At 40.4% G+C, this 14658-nt stretch overlaps 1 protein-coding gene across 2 annotated transcripts in view; it reads left to right on the plus strand.

Moving 5' to 3' along the window:
• slc36a4 (solute carrier family 36 member 4) overlaps positions 1-14658 on the plus strand; it is a 290588-nt gene that overhangs the window by 66788 nt on the left and 209142 nt on the right. The window contains exon 10 of one of the 2 annotated variants that reach the window (XM_033022427.1): positions 9000-9395. The exons of the other annotated variant lie outside the window; for it this stretch is intronic. Within the exon in view, the coding sequence (XP_032878318.1) occupies positions 9000-9015 (16 nt within the window). The 3' untranslated portion in view covers positions 9016-9395. Of the gene's footprint in view, positions 1-8999; positions 9396-14658 lie in introns of those variants that run through there. 2 annotated transcript variants of the gene reach the window in all.

Consider the following 14658-nt stretch of genomic DNA (forward strand, 5'->3'; position numbering starts at 1 on the left):
CATTAGAATCACACTGATGCTTGTAACTCTGCAGTCTTTCATTGTTGAAAATGTAAACATTTGACTTTTGGTGTTATTTTTGTCAGTCTTTGTAATCTTTGCTTTCCCTGCACTTTGTTTTGAAAAGTTGAGATCTTTATTGTTGACTTTATTGATGTCCGTGGTTTGTCATGGCTTGGCATCTGTTATCATCAACGTGACTTCTCAAAATTAGAGCGTTCCGTAAAACCACCAGTTCCTCTATCAGCTTAAAATAAAATAAATAACAGCAGTGATTGAGCATATAGCTAAAGGCCCTGCCCCACGATGCGAGTTTGCCCAAGCGCTCTCCCGAGTTAAAAAAAACAACTAAACTCATGGTAAGTACGTAGCGGGTACATCGGAGCTCGTGGATGTCTCGTAGCGGCTCGTAATGCTAACGGCAGGTACTCGTGAAATGCGGAAACTTGTGAAGTTTTTTCAACAGTGTGAAAAATTTCCAAGATTAAAAAAATACTCGTGATGAAGTACCACGAGTTTGATTATTATTTTTTTTAACTCGGGAGAGCTCTTGGGTAAACTCGCATCGTGGGACAAGGGCTTAATTGTGAACCCATAGTTCGGTCCCCTTTTTCTAGACCATCTTGGCGATCTTGTTTATGGTGTCGTGATAGAAGAATCGCTTGTCATGAAATACATGTCCTGCACCTCAGCAGAAGCTAAACAGCAGTCAACTAATTTGTGATTGACACAATTTAACCTAATTTATCCAAGGAAATGACTAACTTTGACTATTTGGTTATACTGAGATTAAACATAATCCCCAATATATTTTTGGGAATGGGTTTTACAAGAGTTCTTGGTGCAAAAGCTGAACTCGGTCGGTGTCCATTACTTTTCATCCGATTATCTGGTGTATATTAAGCTTCAGCTGCCTGATGATTTTTAAAGGGCTCGAAGCCCTTTGCAGAAGTGGATTTTAATCTTTTGATGAATTAGATGGCAAATTTTACTTTAAGTTTGTATTGACACTTTGTCAACATTAAGTACAGTATTAATCATAGACATTGATATAAAGGAGTAGTATAACCGTAACATTGGTATTTACCAGAGAGGTGGTGCAGGCGTAGAGGTGCTGCCTTGCAGTGCCGGAGACTCAGGTTCGATCCTGACTACGGGTGCTGTACGTTCTCCCTGTGACCTGTGTGGGTTTTCTCCAATTTCCTCCCACACTCCAAAAGACGTACTGGTTTGTAGGTTAATTGGATTGGTAAAATGTAAAAATTGTCCCTAGTGTGTGTAGGATAGTGTTAATAAGCAGGGATTGCTGGTCAACGCGGACCTAGTGAGCCGAAGGGCCTGTTTCCGCGCTGTCTCTCTAATCTGAACTAAACTAAAAAAAAAGAAAACATTCTTTCTATAATGTCTGTTTAAGGTTTTTAGCAAAAAGCGTACATAGTTGCAAGAGCACGGATCATTACCCTGATGAGTATTTATTCAATGGCATTAAGCCAATCCATGAATTTTTCATTCTCCCTGCTGGTCAAGCAATCGTTTTAGTTTTGTCAGCTCTTTTATGACTGGGCGTGATTGATGTTATAATATTCAAGGGGATTTGGGACCCTTGTCCATGAATCACAGAGTTACCAAGTAGTTAGGGAAAGCAATCAGGTAGGCACATTGGATATAGGGACCTGCTGTTCAAGAGAAAGTAATGACAAGATGACGTTTTGGGGATATTGTGTACTTTTTATTGGCTTCATTACCTTAGAGTTGGGCAGATGGAGCAAGGTTCCTGAGATTAGTTTAGTAGAGCAAGAGAGTGGTAATTAAAACATGCATGATTTCAGTTGAAAAGGTCATGTTGACCATCCATCACCTGTCACACTAGTTCTATGTGATCCCACTTTCTCATCCGTCCCCTACACATCACAATCATAATCATACTTTATTAGCCAAGTATGTTTTGCAACATACGAGGAATTTGATTTGTCATACAGTCATACCAATAAAAATGAACAAGACACACAAAATATATTTTAACATAAACATCCACCTTAGTGAATCCCCCACAATCTTTGCTCCTGTAGCAGCCGGTCGAGCCCTCCACATCAGAACGATCAAGCTCCTGCATCGGGGGGGGGGGGGGGGGGGGGGGGATCTCAGCTCCCTCATGCCGGGCGATTGGACCCCGAGTCGGGGCTGGTCGAACCTCTTGTGACTTTGGAGCTTCCCGACATCAGCCTCTACCTGAGACTGCGAGTTCCTTGATGGTGAAATCCGCAGGGATTTCACCATCAAGCGTTGGAGCGTCGATCCCAGGCAAGGGATCGCAGGTTCCGATGGCAAGTCCACGGCCCCGCGGTGGGGCTCAAAGTCAGTCTCGAGCAAGGCCGCCAGCTCCATGATGTTAGGCCGCAGAGCGACCAGAAATGTGATCCGGAAAACAATCGCATCTCCGGCAAGATAAGAGATTGAAAAAACGTTTCCCCCGACCCCCTCCCCCAACCCCCACATAAAACAAACCAGAGAACATAAACACAAACTTTTAAAAACACACTAAAAATACCAAAAAAAGATGAAAAGACAGACAGACCGTCGGAGAGGCTGCCATCGCTGACGGCGCCACCCAGTGGAAATTAGGGGCAGCTTTACAGTACAATTAATCCACAAACTTTGGGATGTAGGAGGAAATGGGGAAAACTGACGGTCTCAGGAAGAGTTTGCAAACTACACAGACAACACCTGAGGTCAGGATTGAACCCAGGTCTCTGAGGATATTAGGTGCAGCCCTGAAATATACTTATCCCTTTTCAATTTCTTCTCACCCACCCCAAATTCTACCACAAAACTACAGTTTGGGAGCGGGAATGTGGGTGAGCCTAGTTTTGGGTCGAGACAATTTAGGTTTAGGGCAATTTAGGTGGCCAATTAGCTGTGATCCTGCATGTCTTTGGGATGCAGAGGAAACTAGTACCTGGAAGAAACAAGGAGAACGTGCAAATACCACATAGACATGAGCCAAGGTCAGGGTTGAACCCAGGTTGCTGGAGCTGTGAAGTAGCAGTTCTATTTGATGGTCCATTGTGTGCTTAAGGTCTGCTTTTCTTTGGCTGAAGTGTCTAGAACTAGTGAAGCAGAGAGAGGGGTTTGTTGTGGGTGATGTGCAGCTTCAGGATAAGGGACCAATCATTTAAGATTGCGATGAGAAAGTTCTTTATGCAGGGTTATATATTTGGGTTATATATTTTCTCAGTTCTTTTTCATAGAAACCTTTTGTGACTGAGTTTATTCCAAATTGTGAATAAGAATTTTGGGAACAAATGGAAAACTAATCTCAGTAGCTTTCTGCAAGCTCTTAAGGTTGTATCAACATTGACTCCAATTATCATTTAGGCTTTGAACATCGATGGAGTTAATTAACCAAGCAATCAAAACAGAAGTCATCGGATATGGGGAGAAGGCAGGAACGGGCTACTGATTGTGGATGATAAGCCATGATCACATTGAATGGCGGTTCTGGCTCGAAGGGCCGACTGGCCTACTCCTGTGTCTATTGTCTATTGTCATGACTGCAGATTGCTTATAAACTTTTAGAATCCAAGGTTATGAATTTCTTTGCAGGTGCTTTCACTTTTCTGCTGCAACTTTATAGAAAATCAGATTTAAACTTGAAAATGTGGTTTCTCCTGTGTCTCAGAAGAAGTTAGAATTCTCCTTTGAGAATATTCTTGATTTTAACAATATTTGAACGTAATAATTCTGTGCAAGTAATCAGATGGGGATGATTGATTAAATAAATTATAGTGGTGATTTATTTACATCATAGTAACTTGGTAATAAATATATGCCGACTATAAATTTATTGATGCAATCAAGGTGTTGGACTGGCCTAGTCAAGAGAACAACATTAGATAGCCAATCTCTTGAAAAAACAAATGCCTGTATCATTAAGCAGTATTTCCAGTGTCTGTATGACGTTGCCTTGTTGATGATTGCCTTGCTTTCATTGAAAGGTTATTGACATTCTGAAATCACTGTGGTCATGCCTGACAGTACCACTTGTCAGCTGAAGAATAAATATTAACACCAATACAAGAGGATCTTTCCTGCTTCTCTTTGAAGGGATGATGTGCGTGCTTTTCTTGATCTATTACCTGGTGACAGTGGTATCAGCATTTATATTTATGTTTTTGTCTGACTCGAACTACATTATTTTAACTCCGGTTCAAGGTTGCTACCAGCAGATCCAGAGGTTTGTTTTTATCGAAACCCAAAACTGCAGATACAGAAAATCTGCGAATACTACAGGTCAGATGGGATTTGTGGAGAGAAACTTTGTTAATTATTTAGGGTATTGACTTTTGATCAGAATGAATCTTGTTCAATGCTTGTTCAGATGAGTGTTTCTTGCATTTTCTAATTTTAAGGGACTTTTAATGTTTGGCTTATACCACCCTAGTTTTTTATGACACAAGGACTGCACATGCTAGTTTACAAAAAAAGACAAAGTGTTGGAGTAACTCAGCAAGTCAGGCAGCATCTCTGGAGAATATGGATATGCGATGTTTTGGGACAGGACCCTTAGATTGAAGAAGGTTCCCAACCTGAAACATCACGTATCCATGTTATGAGTTAGATTTAGCTCTTTGGGCCAACAGAATCAAGTGATATGGGGAGAAAGCAGGAACGGGGTACTGATTTTGGATGATCAGCCATGATCATATGGAATGGCGGTGCTGGCTCAAAGAGCCGAATGGCCTATTCCTGCACTTATTTTCTATGTTATCCAGAGATTCTGCCTCAATATGTCCAGTGGGGCTGCATGGATATGTTTAACCTATAGCAGAATCAGATGCAAAAATCATACTGCTGGAGGAGTGTCGCGGGCCAGGCAGCATCTGTGGAGGCAAAAGGATAGTCAATGTTTTGCATTGAGACCCTGGAGTCCTATCTTCACACTAGTGTTGCTCCGACTCTTTCTGAGCTTTTTGACCAATATCGCCTAAGTGTGTTGTACCCAGGAGTTTTATACTTTTGAGGCAATAAAACAGTTTAGTTTAGAGATACAGTGCGGAAACAGGCCCTTCGGCCCACCGGGTCCACGCCGACCAGCGATCCCCGCATATTAACACTATCCTACACACACTAGGGACAATTTTTACATTTACCAAGCCAATTAACCTACAGTGCCCACCATAATGTTTGGGACAAAGATCCATAAATAATTTATTTGTCTCTGTCCTCCCCAATTTGAGATTTGTAATAGAAAAAAATCACATGTGATTAAAGTGCACATTGTCAGATTTTATTAAAGGTATTTTTATACATTTTGATTTCACCATGTAGAAATTACAGCTGTGTTTATACATAGTCCCCCCCCCCCCCCCCCCCCATTTCAGGGCACCATAATGTTTGGGACACATGGCTTCACAGGTGCTTGTAATTGCTCAGGTGTGTTTAATTGCCTCCTTAATGCAGGTATAAGTGAGCTCTCAGCACCTAGTCTTTCCTCCGGTCATTCCATCACCTTTGGAAACTTTTATTGCTGTTTATCAACATGAGGACCAAAGTTGTGCCAATGAAAGTCAAAGAAGCTATTATGAGACTGAGAAACAAGAATAAAACTGTTAGAGACATCAGCCATAAGAAAAAAGAGAGCATTGGTTTTATATTCTTAGATCAGTTATATTTTACAGTGTTGTTCATCATAAAAATGTGACGGATATGGCTGAATGCAATGGGCAACCTGAAAAAAGAAGAGGAAAAAATAAATTAAATTCTCTAAAAGATTGCGCCATATTTTTCCCATAGTAGAGATGTTCATTTATGTGAAACAACATTCAAAGTTGTACAAATTTAAGTTTCATAATCGGGTTTCCAGAATCTTCAAAGCAGACACTTACTGAAGAATCACCCAGCTGCTGCTTTTCTGAAACCAAATGCTGGGGTTACCTAGCCGGGGCATTAGAGAGAGGAACCACGTTAACATTTCCGGCAAAGATAGACAGGTGTAGGTCTGCGGGTCAGGCAGCAGCTTTGGAGAAAACGGATGGGTGAATGAAGGTCACCCATTTTCTCCAGAGATGCTGCCTGACCCGCTGCGCTATTTCAGCACTGTGTGTCTATTTTTGGTATGTTTAGTGAGCCATCTATTTCTCTGTGCTCTGGATTCCTTGGTGAATTCAGACCATGGATGGATTTAGAAAGATGCTCTGGCTTGATATAAGTTGTCTGAATACCACAAGCAGATTTTAAAATCTTGGATAGCACTGCTGAAGTACAGTATGATTAGATTTTGTGCAATGACTGTGGTAACCCCCTCAGTTGGAGCAAGTATCACTGCTAGTCAATTAATTAATTATCATTGTTTTTCTTTGGATTGATGATTATTCATTGGAAAAATATTCTCTGAAGGTCTTGCTGTTGATGCTTGGTATTGATGCTTTGTGGATTTGAGTTGCTTTTTGGAGTTTTTATCTCATGACACTTGGAGGGTCGAGATACTGTTTTGTGATAACAAGGTCTTACTGTAAACCAACATTCCTTTCAATATTGATGTTGTTTTATCACAAGAATTGTTTTGCGGAATATGTCCACGAGATCAGAGCCATATGGGTTAAGTTTGTATTCTGCTAAATTACAGCACTAACATTGAGAGGCATGTGCTATTAAACTAGTAACACATTTGAATGCAACACATTTGAGGTATTTGAATTTCTGTAAATGTATCTGGTATCTTATTTTTAAAAAGCTATTCTTCATTATGACGATGAAACTACCAGATATCTGTCAGGAGACGTCCAGTTTTCATGATGGGAAGTCTGCCATCCTGGTCATGTGTGACTCCACTCTCACCAATGTACTTGACCCTGTAGTGTTCTTTGAAATGTCCTGGCACACAGCTCTGTTTAAATGATAATTGTGGGTAGATGGTACATTCCTGCCTAGTCAAGTGAAAATACTAAACGTATCTTGTACATAAAAGATGCTCACCATGTTCATGGGGTAAAGCTTTGACCTTTGGATATTTTCAGATATTTAGTAGTAAGTTGCCTTGTGCCTATTCATTGTACAGAGATGGGCCTCCATTAAATTCATCAGGACTATTTTGCAGCATTTTCATTGCATGAAGCTGGAATTGTGGGTGGGGTAGGGGGGCAGGCGAGTTTACTGAAGGTTTCTATATAATCAGTGGAATCCAACTTCAGTGGCGTCCAAGGTAAACTATTGTTACAATTCTAATAATATTTATCTAGCGTTTAATTTTTATTTTTGGTTTAATCCTAAAGAAATTATGTTTTCTCACTCAGCAAATATACATTCAGATCTGGTTTTGTTTCACCTTGCTGCAACCTTCCTTGTCTGAATCCAGTGGTACGGATTCATGGAAATGAAATTAATTGCATTGCTGCTTTCTCATCACCATAAAATAAAATTTCGTCCTGCAAAAAAGGGAGAGCATATATTTTAAAGATCTATGGTTCTGTAAGCAAGACATCTCAAAGTCGAAAGCTCTTGTTATGTCCGAACTTTCTACGTTCAATCCATATAACACAGCACAAGACCTTACCGCATCTTTTTCTAAAATTTATGCTGGAATTAGCTTTGCTTCTGTGCATTTTTCCATAGGGCGAGCTAAATATACCAGTTCAATTTTTTTGAATTTTTATTTTCTTTGTCCCTGCTGAGCAAAATTATTATATCTAAAGCAACTTGCCTTGTCACATCTTCAGCATGTTTTGAGGTTTCTGTCATTTATCTCAGCCAATTTCGACACGTCTATAAAGCTATTTTTCTAGTGTTTGAAGTTGAATATTGGCTGGGTAACTGTTAGACTTCATAATTTCTTGAATATTAACATGGAATCTATTATATTTAAATGAGCACATGGATGTTGTCTTGATTTAGCATTCTGATAGCATCTTTGCCATTGTGTAGATAAAATTTGCACTTGTAGTGTCTCTTTCATAATGTGTTAATCACTGCCAGAACAGTGACGGAAAACAGAGCATACAGCAGTGAGATAAATAGTGAAGGTAATTTGTTTCACGCATTCAGGGACAGTGTTGGCTTAGACACCAGAAAGATTACCATCTTTAACGTACATTTCCAGAACTTATCTAGTCAGGAGTGTATTTTACCTTGAGATAATACTGTTGAATTTTTAATATCTACTTGACACAGCAGACGAGGCATCTTGATAGATGATTTAAAAAGTGGTACCTCTCACGGTGCAGCTGCTTCTGTGCGGGTTATGCCTGTGTGCTAGATGATACATGTTTATCTGTTGTATTTGAGCCCGCAACATTTGACGAGACTAGATTAGCAACAGAACAAAGGCTGTCACACCTGGATAGATGGAGATTCCGTAATATAAAAATGAGATGTGTTATGCGTTTGTGACATCTCATGTGTTAGAAGTAAGGGGGAGCGGTTATGCTTGGGCAGAGATACACAGATGAAGGTGAAATTCCAGGGTCTTGAATGTACAAGGGCAATGAATATACATATTCATGGCTATGTTATGCTTCATGGCAGAGTTTAAAAGCAGCCAAAATGCTGGATACATTACCATACATTTGTGATTAGCTAACCCACCATAATTAGCAGGGAAACGCTTGGCCTTCGCTGTTTTATGTGTGTCTTAGAGAAATGCCACGTGAGATTGGGTAACACTGCACAAGCCAGCAAAGAGGTCTCCATATCTAGCTTCAGACAGTCAGGATCTATCTTTTTCAATACATAGAACCCTTGTCCCCACACATAGCACCTCTATACGTATTTTGTTTTATATTGAGAGATGGTAAGGCATTGTAATATCTTAAGTTGCCCATTCCAGAAACACGTCTAGAGTATGTCAAATCCAGCAGTATCCAGAGTTTAAACCCCCACGATACTGCCTCATCATATCATTCTGTTGCAGGTGCAGCATTGGTAGGATGTTGGGTGAGGTCTGTGAAGGGTTGAGAGGATGGCTCCTGACCCATGTGCCTGATGTGTCCATTCATGTTTTCCAGGTTTAGTGAGGGATGACGTCATCTTTTTGTGAAGTGGCCTTTGGAGGATCCTGCAATTGAGATGACGTCTTCCTGGCTGCGTTATGATTCTTGGATGGTAATGGTATCCAGTCCCTCTTGTACCACTGCTGCTGCTCCCTCAGACAAGATAGTTCCACCTTTTTATGAGTTATCAGCGTTGCATTGGGTTATTGAGCTCTTTTTGGATTGCCAGCACATGAGGAAGATATTGCACCAACATTTGTTACCCACATTCTGTGAATGTAGATAAAAGTAGAGAAACTATTATGTTTTTACCTCTGTTATGGATATCTATTTATTGGAGCTTATGTTGTATTTGCTTTCTCTACCATGGATTATATAATCCTTAAATTAAAGTAACGATGGAATATCTGAGATTTGTGAGTTTTTTCCTCATTACTCGGGGTTAGAAATTACAGGCACTTTTTTTAACAGTGGTTTTTTTTTCATTTCACTGCACATCTCGTATGTGTATGTGACGAATAAACTTGGCTTTGAATAAACTTGGCTTTGGTTCCCAGCATTTTGAAAGAAAGACATTTAATCATATATTGTAAATATTGATCCTATAAACATCATAATTATTAAAAGGCTCATAAGCATTGATACAACTGATTGTATGTATGTGTATATATGTGTGTGTATAAAAAAAATATACAAGGTTATTGTACCAATCCCATGTAAAATATACTGTCTAACATCCCATGTGATGTTAATGTTGGCTGAATTTACTGTTGATCTTTTGCCATTGAAAAGATTAAAATTGTTTGCCAGATAAGTCATTTTAATTAGGAACTCTATAACTGGATCTGGCAAAGCAATGCAATGTATTGGGAAGAACTGTAACTATCTCAGATGAAATCAGCAGTTTGCAGCGTGGTAGCCACTTAACCTCTGATTACAGTAAGAGTTCAGTTATTTTCAGCTTTGGAAATTTGAACAAAAAGCCATTTGTTATATGATCAACTTTTTATATAATTTACAATGGTACCGACCGTCAAGCATGGCATAGAGATGTTCGGAGAGCTTTTAACATTGCTTGTCAATGAGCCATGTGGTGAAATATTACACATTCAGAAACCTTTTATTTCAAGTGAGTTTTGAAGACTTTATTTCTGCCTATCTAACACCTGGGTTGTCAGAGCAGCATGAAACATGGCAGGTTATATGGAGCAATATTACATGCAACTTCAAAGTTTACTTCTACCTCCAGAAGTGGTTGCAAGGTTTGCAGATATATAGATATCTTTCTTTCATTCTGTTCCTTGCTAAACTACAAAGGTACACCTCATCTTTGTAGTTTAGTTTAGAGATACAGCGCGAAAACAGGCCCTTCGGCCCACCGAGTCCTCGCCGACCAGTGATCCCCGCACACTTACACTATCCAACACACATTAGGGACAATTTACAATTATGTCATGCCAATTAGTCTACAAAATTATCTTTGGAGTGTGGAAGGAAATCGGTGATCCCGGAGAAAACCCAAATAGGTCACGGGGAGACCGAGCAAGCTCCAAGTACGGCCTCGCCAACAACGTGCAACTGTAGCATAACGTACCAACTTGCATACTGACTGATGAAGACCAGCATTCCAAAAGCCATCTTCACCACTCTATCTTTTGGGGAACTGTGAACCTGTACTCCTAGATGCCTCTGTTCTATAACAATCCATTCCTTGGAGCGCCAGAGGATGAGGGGTAATCTTATAGAAGTGTATAAAATTATGAGAGGAATAGATCGGGTAGATGCGTAGGGTCTTGCCCAGGGTGTTACAGGTTATGGAGAAAAGGCAGGAGAATGGGATTGATGGGCCGAATGGCCAAATTATACTACCACTTATGATCTTATGAGTAGGTGAATTGAGGACATAGGTTTAAGGTGAAGGGGAAAAGATTGATAGGAATCTGAGGGAGTAACGTTTTCACACAAAGGGTGGTGTGTGTATCGAACAAGCTGCCAGAGGAGGCTGGGACTATCCCAACGTTTAAGAAACATTTAGACACGTACATGGATAGGACAGGTTTGGAGGGATATGGACCAAATGCAGGCAGTTGGGACTAGTATAGCTGGTACATGTTGCCTGGTGTAGACAAGTTGGGCCGAAGGGCCTGTTTCCACACTGTATCACTCTATGACTCCCCAAAGCTGTTATAGTCCTGGTATGACTGCAAAATGCAAGACCTCACACCTACTTGCATTAAGCTCCATTTTTCATTCCTCGGCCCACTTGACCAGCTGATCAAAATGCCACAGTAATTCATGATATCCACCCTCATTGTTCATGATTTTAGTGCCATCAATAAACTTACTGCTCGCTCTTTGTCCATTCTCATCTAAATCATTAGATCACAAAGATCACGTCGCAGCGGCCTCTGTAGTCCGTCTGTCTTTTTGTTATTTTTTGTCCCGTTTTAATGTAGTTTTTATTTATTTTTGATGGGGTGTGGGGGGGGGGGGGGAAACTTTTAAAATCTTTCCCCTGCACGGAGAACCCGACCTTTTCCCTGTCGGGTCTCCGTTGTCATTGGGGCTGCAACGTGGAGCGGCCTCCGGCAGGAACGACCCCGGGGATTCGGAGGCTTACCGCAGGTCCGGTGGGAAGTGACACCGGGAGCCCGTGGGTCCCTGGTGGGAGACCGCTTTTCGGGGCTTCCGCAACGGCGACTTCACCCGCCCGAGTCGCAGGGTCGAGGAGTACCTGGAGCGGGGCCTTACATCATCGCCCGGCGCGGCTTCAACGGCTGCGGGACTTTGCTAGCGCCCGCCGGGGGCTCCAACAACAAGACCCGGAGCAGGGCCTTGCATCACCCCGCGCGGCGTTAATGGCCGTGGGACAATTGCCATCGCCCGCGGGGGCTTTGACTCTGACATCGGGAGGGGAATGGGGAGTGCAGGGGAGAGATAAGTTTTTTTGCCTTCCATCACAGCGAGGAGGAGATGCGCTGTGATGGATGTCTGTGTAAATTGTGTTGTGTCTTGGGTCTTTTTTTCTTGTGTGTATGACTGCAGAAACAACATTTCATTTGAGCCTCTATGAGGTTCAAGTGACAAATAAATTGTATTGTGTACTAGACTAAGTGGGACCCGTTGGGTCCCAGCATCACACAGGAGGGCTGGTCATCCAACACAATATTCCACCTCTCCACCAATTCTAATATTGGTGGCCAGTTGGGGGGGGGGGGGCTTTCTGGAGCGCTAGTATGGGTGTTGTGGGCTGAAGGGACTGGTTTCCAGAGGGCTAGTATGCAAATTGTGCGCCAAATGGATTCTTGGGCTGGCGTCTCAGTCAATCAAGGCAAGGCAAGGCAAGGCAACTTTATTTATATAGCACATTTCATACACGAGGCAGACTCAAAGTGCTTCACATAAAAACATGTCATACAATAAATGAAATAATAAAATTAAATAAAATAGAAGAACTAAAAGAAAAGAAAAGCAAAATTAAAAATGCATTATAAAAATGCAAAAGTTAAAAGTGCAATGTAGTTAAGATTTAGCTGAAAGCTAAAGTAAACATAAAAGTTTTCAGTTGTTTTAAAAGTGGTCAAAGTTGAGGCAAGTCTTAAATCTTCAGGAAGTTTATTCCAGCTATTTGTTGCATAGTAACTAAATCCTGCTTTCCCATGTTTTGTATTTACTCTGGGAATCACTAGCAGATTGGTTTCAGAAGATCTTAGCGGTCTAGAAGGCTTATATAGTGGAAGCATGTCAGTGATATACTTTGGCCCTAAACCATGTAGTGATTTATAGGTGAGCAGCAGGATTTTAAAATCAATTCTCTGACATACAGGGAGCCAATGTAAGGATTTAAGAATTGGTGTAATATGCTCAAATTTTTTGGTCTTTGTTAGAACTCTAGCAACAGCGTTCTGAACAAGCTGTAGCTGCCTGACAGTTTTTTTTGGAAGACCTGCAAGGAGACCGTTGCAATAATCTAGCCTACTATTAATAAAGGCATGTACAAGTTTTTCTAAATCTTGAGCTGACATGAGTCCTCTTAATCTTGCTATGTTTTTGAGGTGATAGTAGGCCGATTTTGTTACTGATTTGATGTGACTGTCGAAATTTAAATCTGAATCCATAATGACCCCAAGATTTCTGGCTTTGTTTGAAGTTTTCAGAGACAGAGAGTGAAGGTGTTGGGTTACTTTAAGCCTTTCTTTTTTAGCACCAAAAACAATTATCTCCGTTTTGTCCTTATTTAGTTGGAGAAAATTTTGGCACATCCAGTCTTTGACTTGCTCAATGCACTGGCATAACAGATCTATGGGGCGATAGTCATTTGGTGATAGCGCTACATAGATTTGAGTGTCATCGGCATAGCAGTGGTGGTCAATATTATTATATCGCATGATTTGCCCTAGTGGGAGCATGTAGATGTTGAATAAAGAGGGCCCTAAAATCGAACCTTGCGGTACTCCGATCAAGCCTGTTGTGCTGGCAACTCACTCACGGCTGGTGGGCTGGTAGTTGACTCACGGCTAATCCTTGAAATTCTATTTCAAGCAGGGTATAAGGCCACCAAATTCAAGTGCAGTTTCTTACCACTTCTAGCAGGATGCAAGACCACCAAATTCAAGTGCAGTTTCATACCATTTGAAGTAGGGTGCAAAGCCACTAAAGACAGCGAATCGTGACCTCTCCCTCCTCCATCTTGCAGAGACTGAGCCACACCCACATTTCCGGGTTTTATAACCCCTTTCTGGAGCGCTGGTATGAATCATTTTAGAACCAATAGACATTTTTTGCAAGCTTTAGAACCAATAGACATTTTTTTGCAAGCTTTAGAACCAATAGTCATTTTTTTGCAAGCTTTAGAACCAATAGACATTTTTTGCAAGCTTTAGAACCAATAGACATTTTTTTTGCAAGCTTTAGAACCAATAGACATTTTTTTGCAAGCTTTAGATCCAATAGACATTTTTTTTGCAAGCTTTAGAACCAATAGGCATTTTTTTTGCAAGCTTTAGAACCAATAGACATTTTTGTTGCAAGCTTTAGAACCAATAGACATTTTTTTTGCAAGCTTTAGAACCAATAGACATATTTTTGCCAGCTTTAAACCCTATAGACATATTTTTGCCAGCTTTAGAACCTATAGACATATTTTTGCCAGCTTTAGAACCAATAGAGATATTTTTGCCAGCTTTAGAACCAATAGACATATTTTTGCAAGCTTAGAACCAATAGACATTTTTTTGCAAGCTTTAGAACCAATAGACATTTTTTTGCAAGCTTTAGAACCAATAGACATTTTTTGCAAGCTTTAGAACCAATAGACATTTTTTGCAAGCTTTAGAACCAACAGAGACACTTTTTGCAAGCTTTAGAACCAATAGACATTTTTTTGCAAGATTTAGAACCAATAGACACTTTTTGCAAGATTTAGAACCAATAGACACTTTTTTGCAAGATTTAGAACCAATAGACATTATTTTTGCAAGCTTTAGAACCAATAGACATGTTTTGCAAGCTTTAGAACCAATAGACATTTTTTGCAAGCTTTAGAACCAATAGTCATTTTTTTGCAAGCTTTAGAAGCAATAGTCATTTTTTTGCAAGCTTTTTAGAACCAATAGACATTTTTTTGCAAGCATTTTAGAACCAATAAACATTTTTTTGCAAGCATTTTAGAACC

The sequence above is a fragment of the Amblyraja radiata genome, chromosome 6 (assembly GCF_010909765.2).
Source record: "Amblyraja radiata isolate CabotCenter1 chromosome 6, sAmbRad1.1.pri, whole genome shotgun sequence".
Lineage (NCBI taxonomy): Eukaryota > Metazoa > Chordata > Chondrichthyes > Rajiformes > Rajidae > Amblyraja > Amblyraja radiata.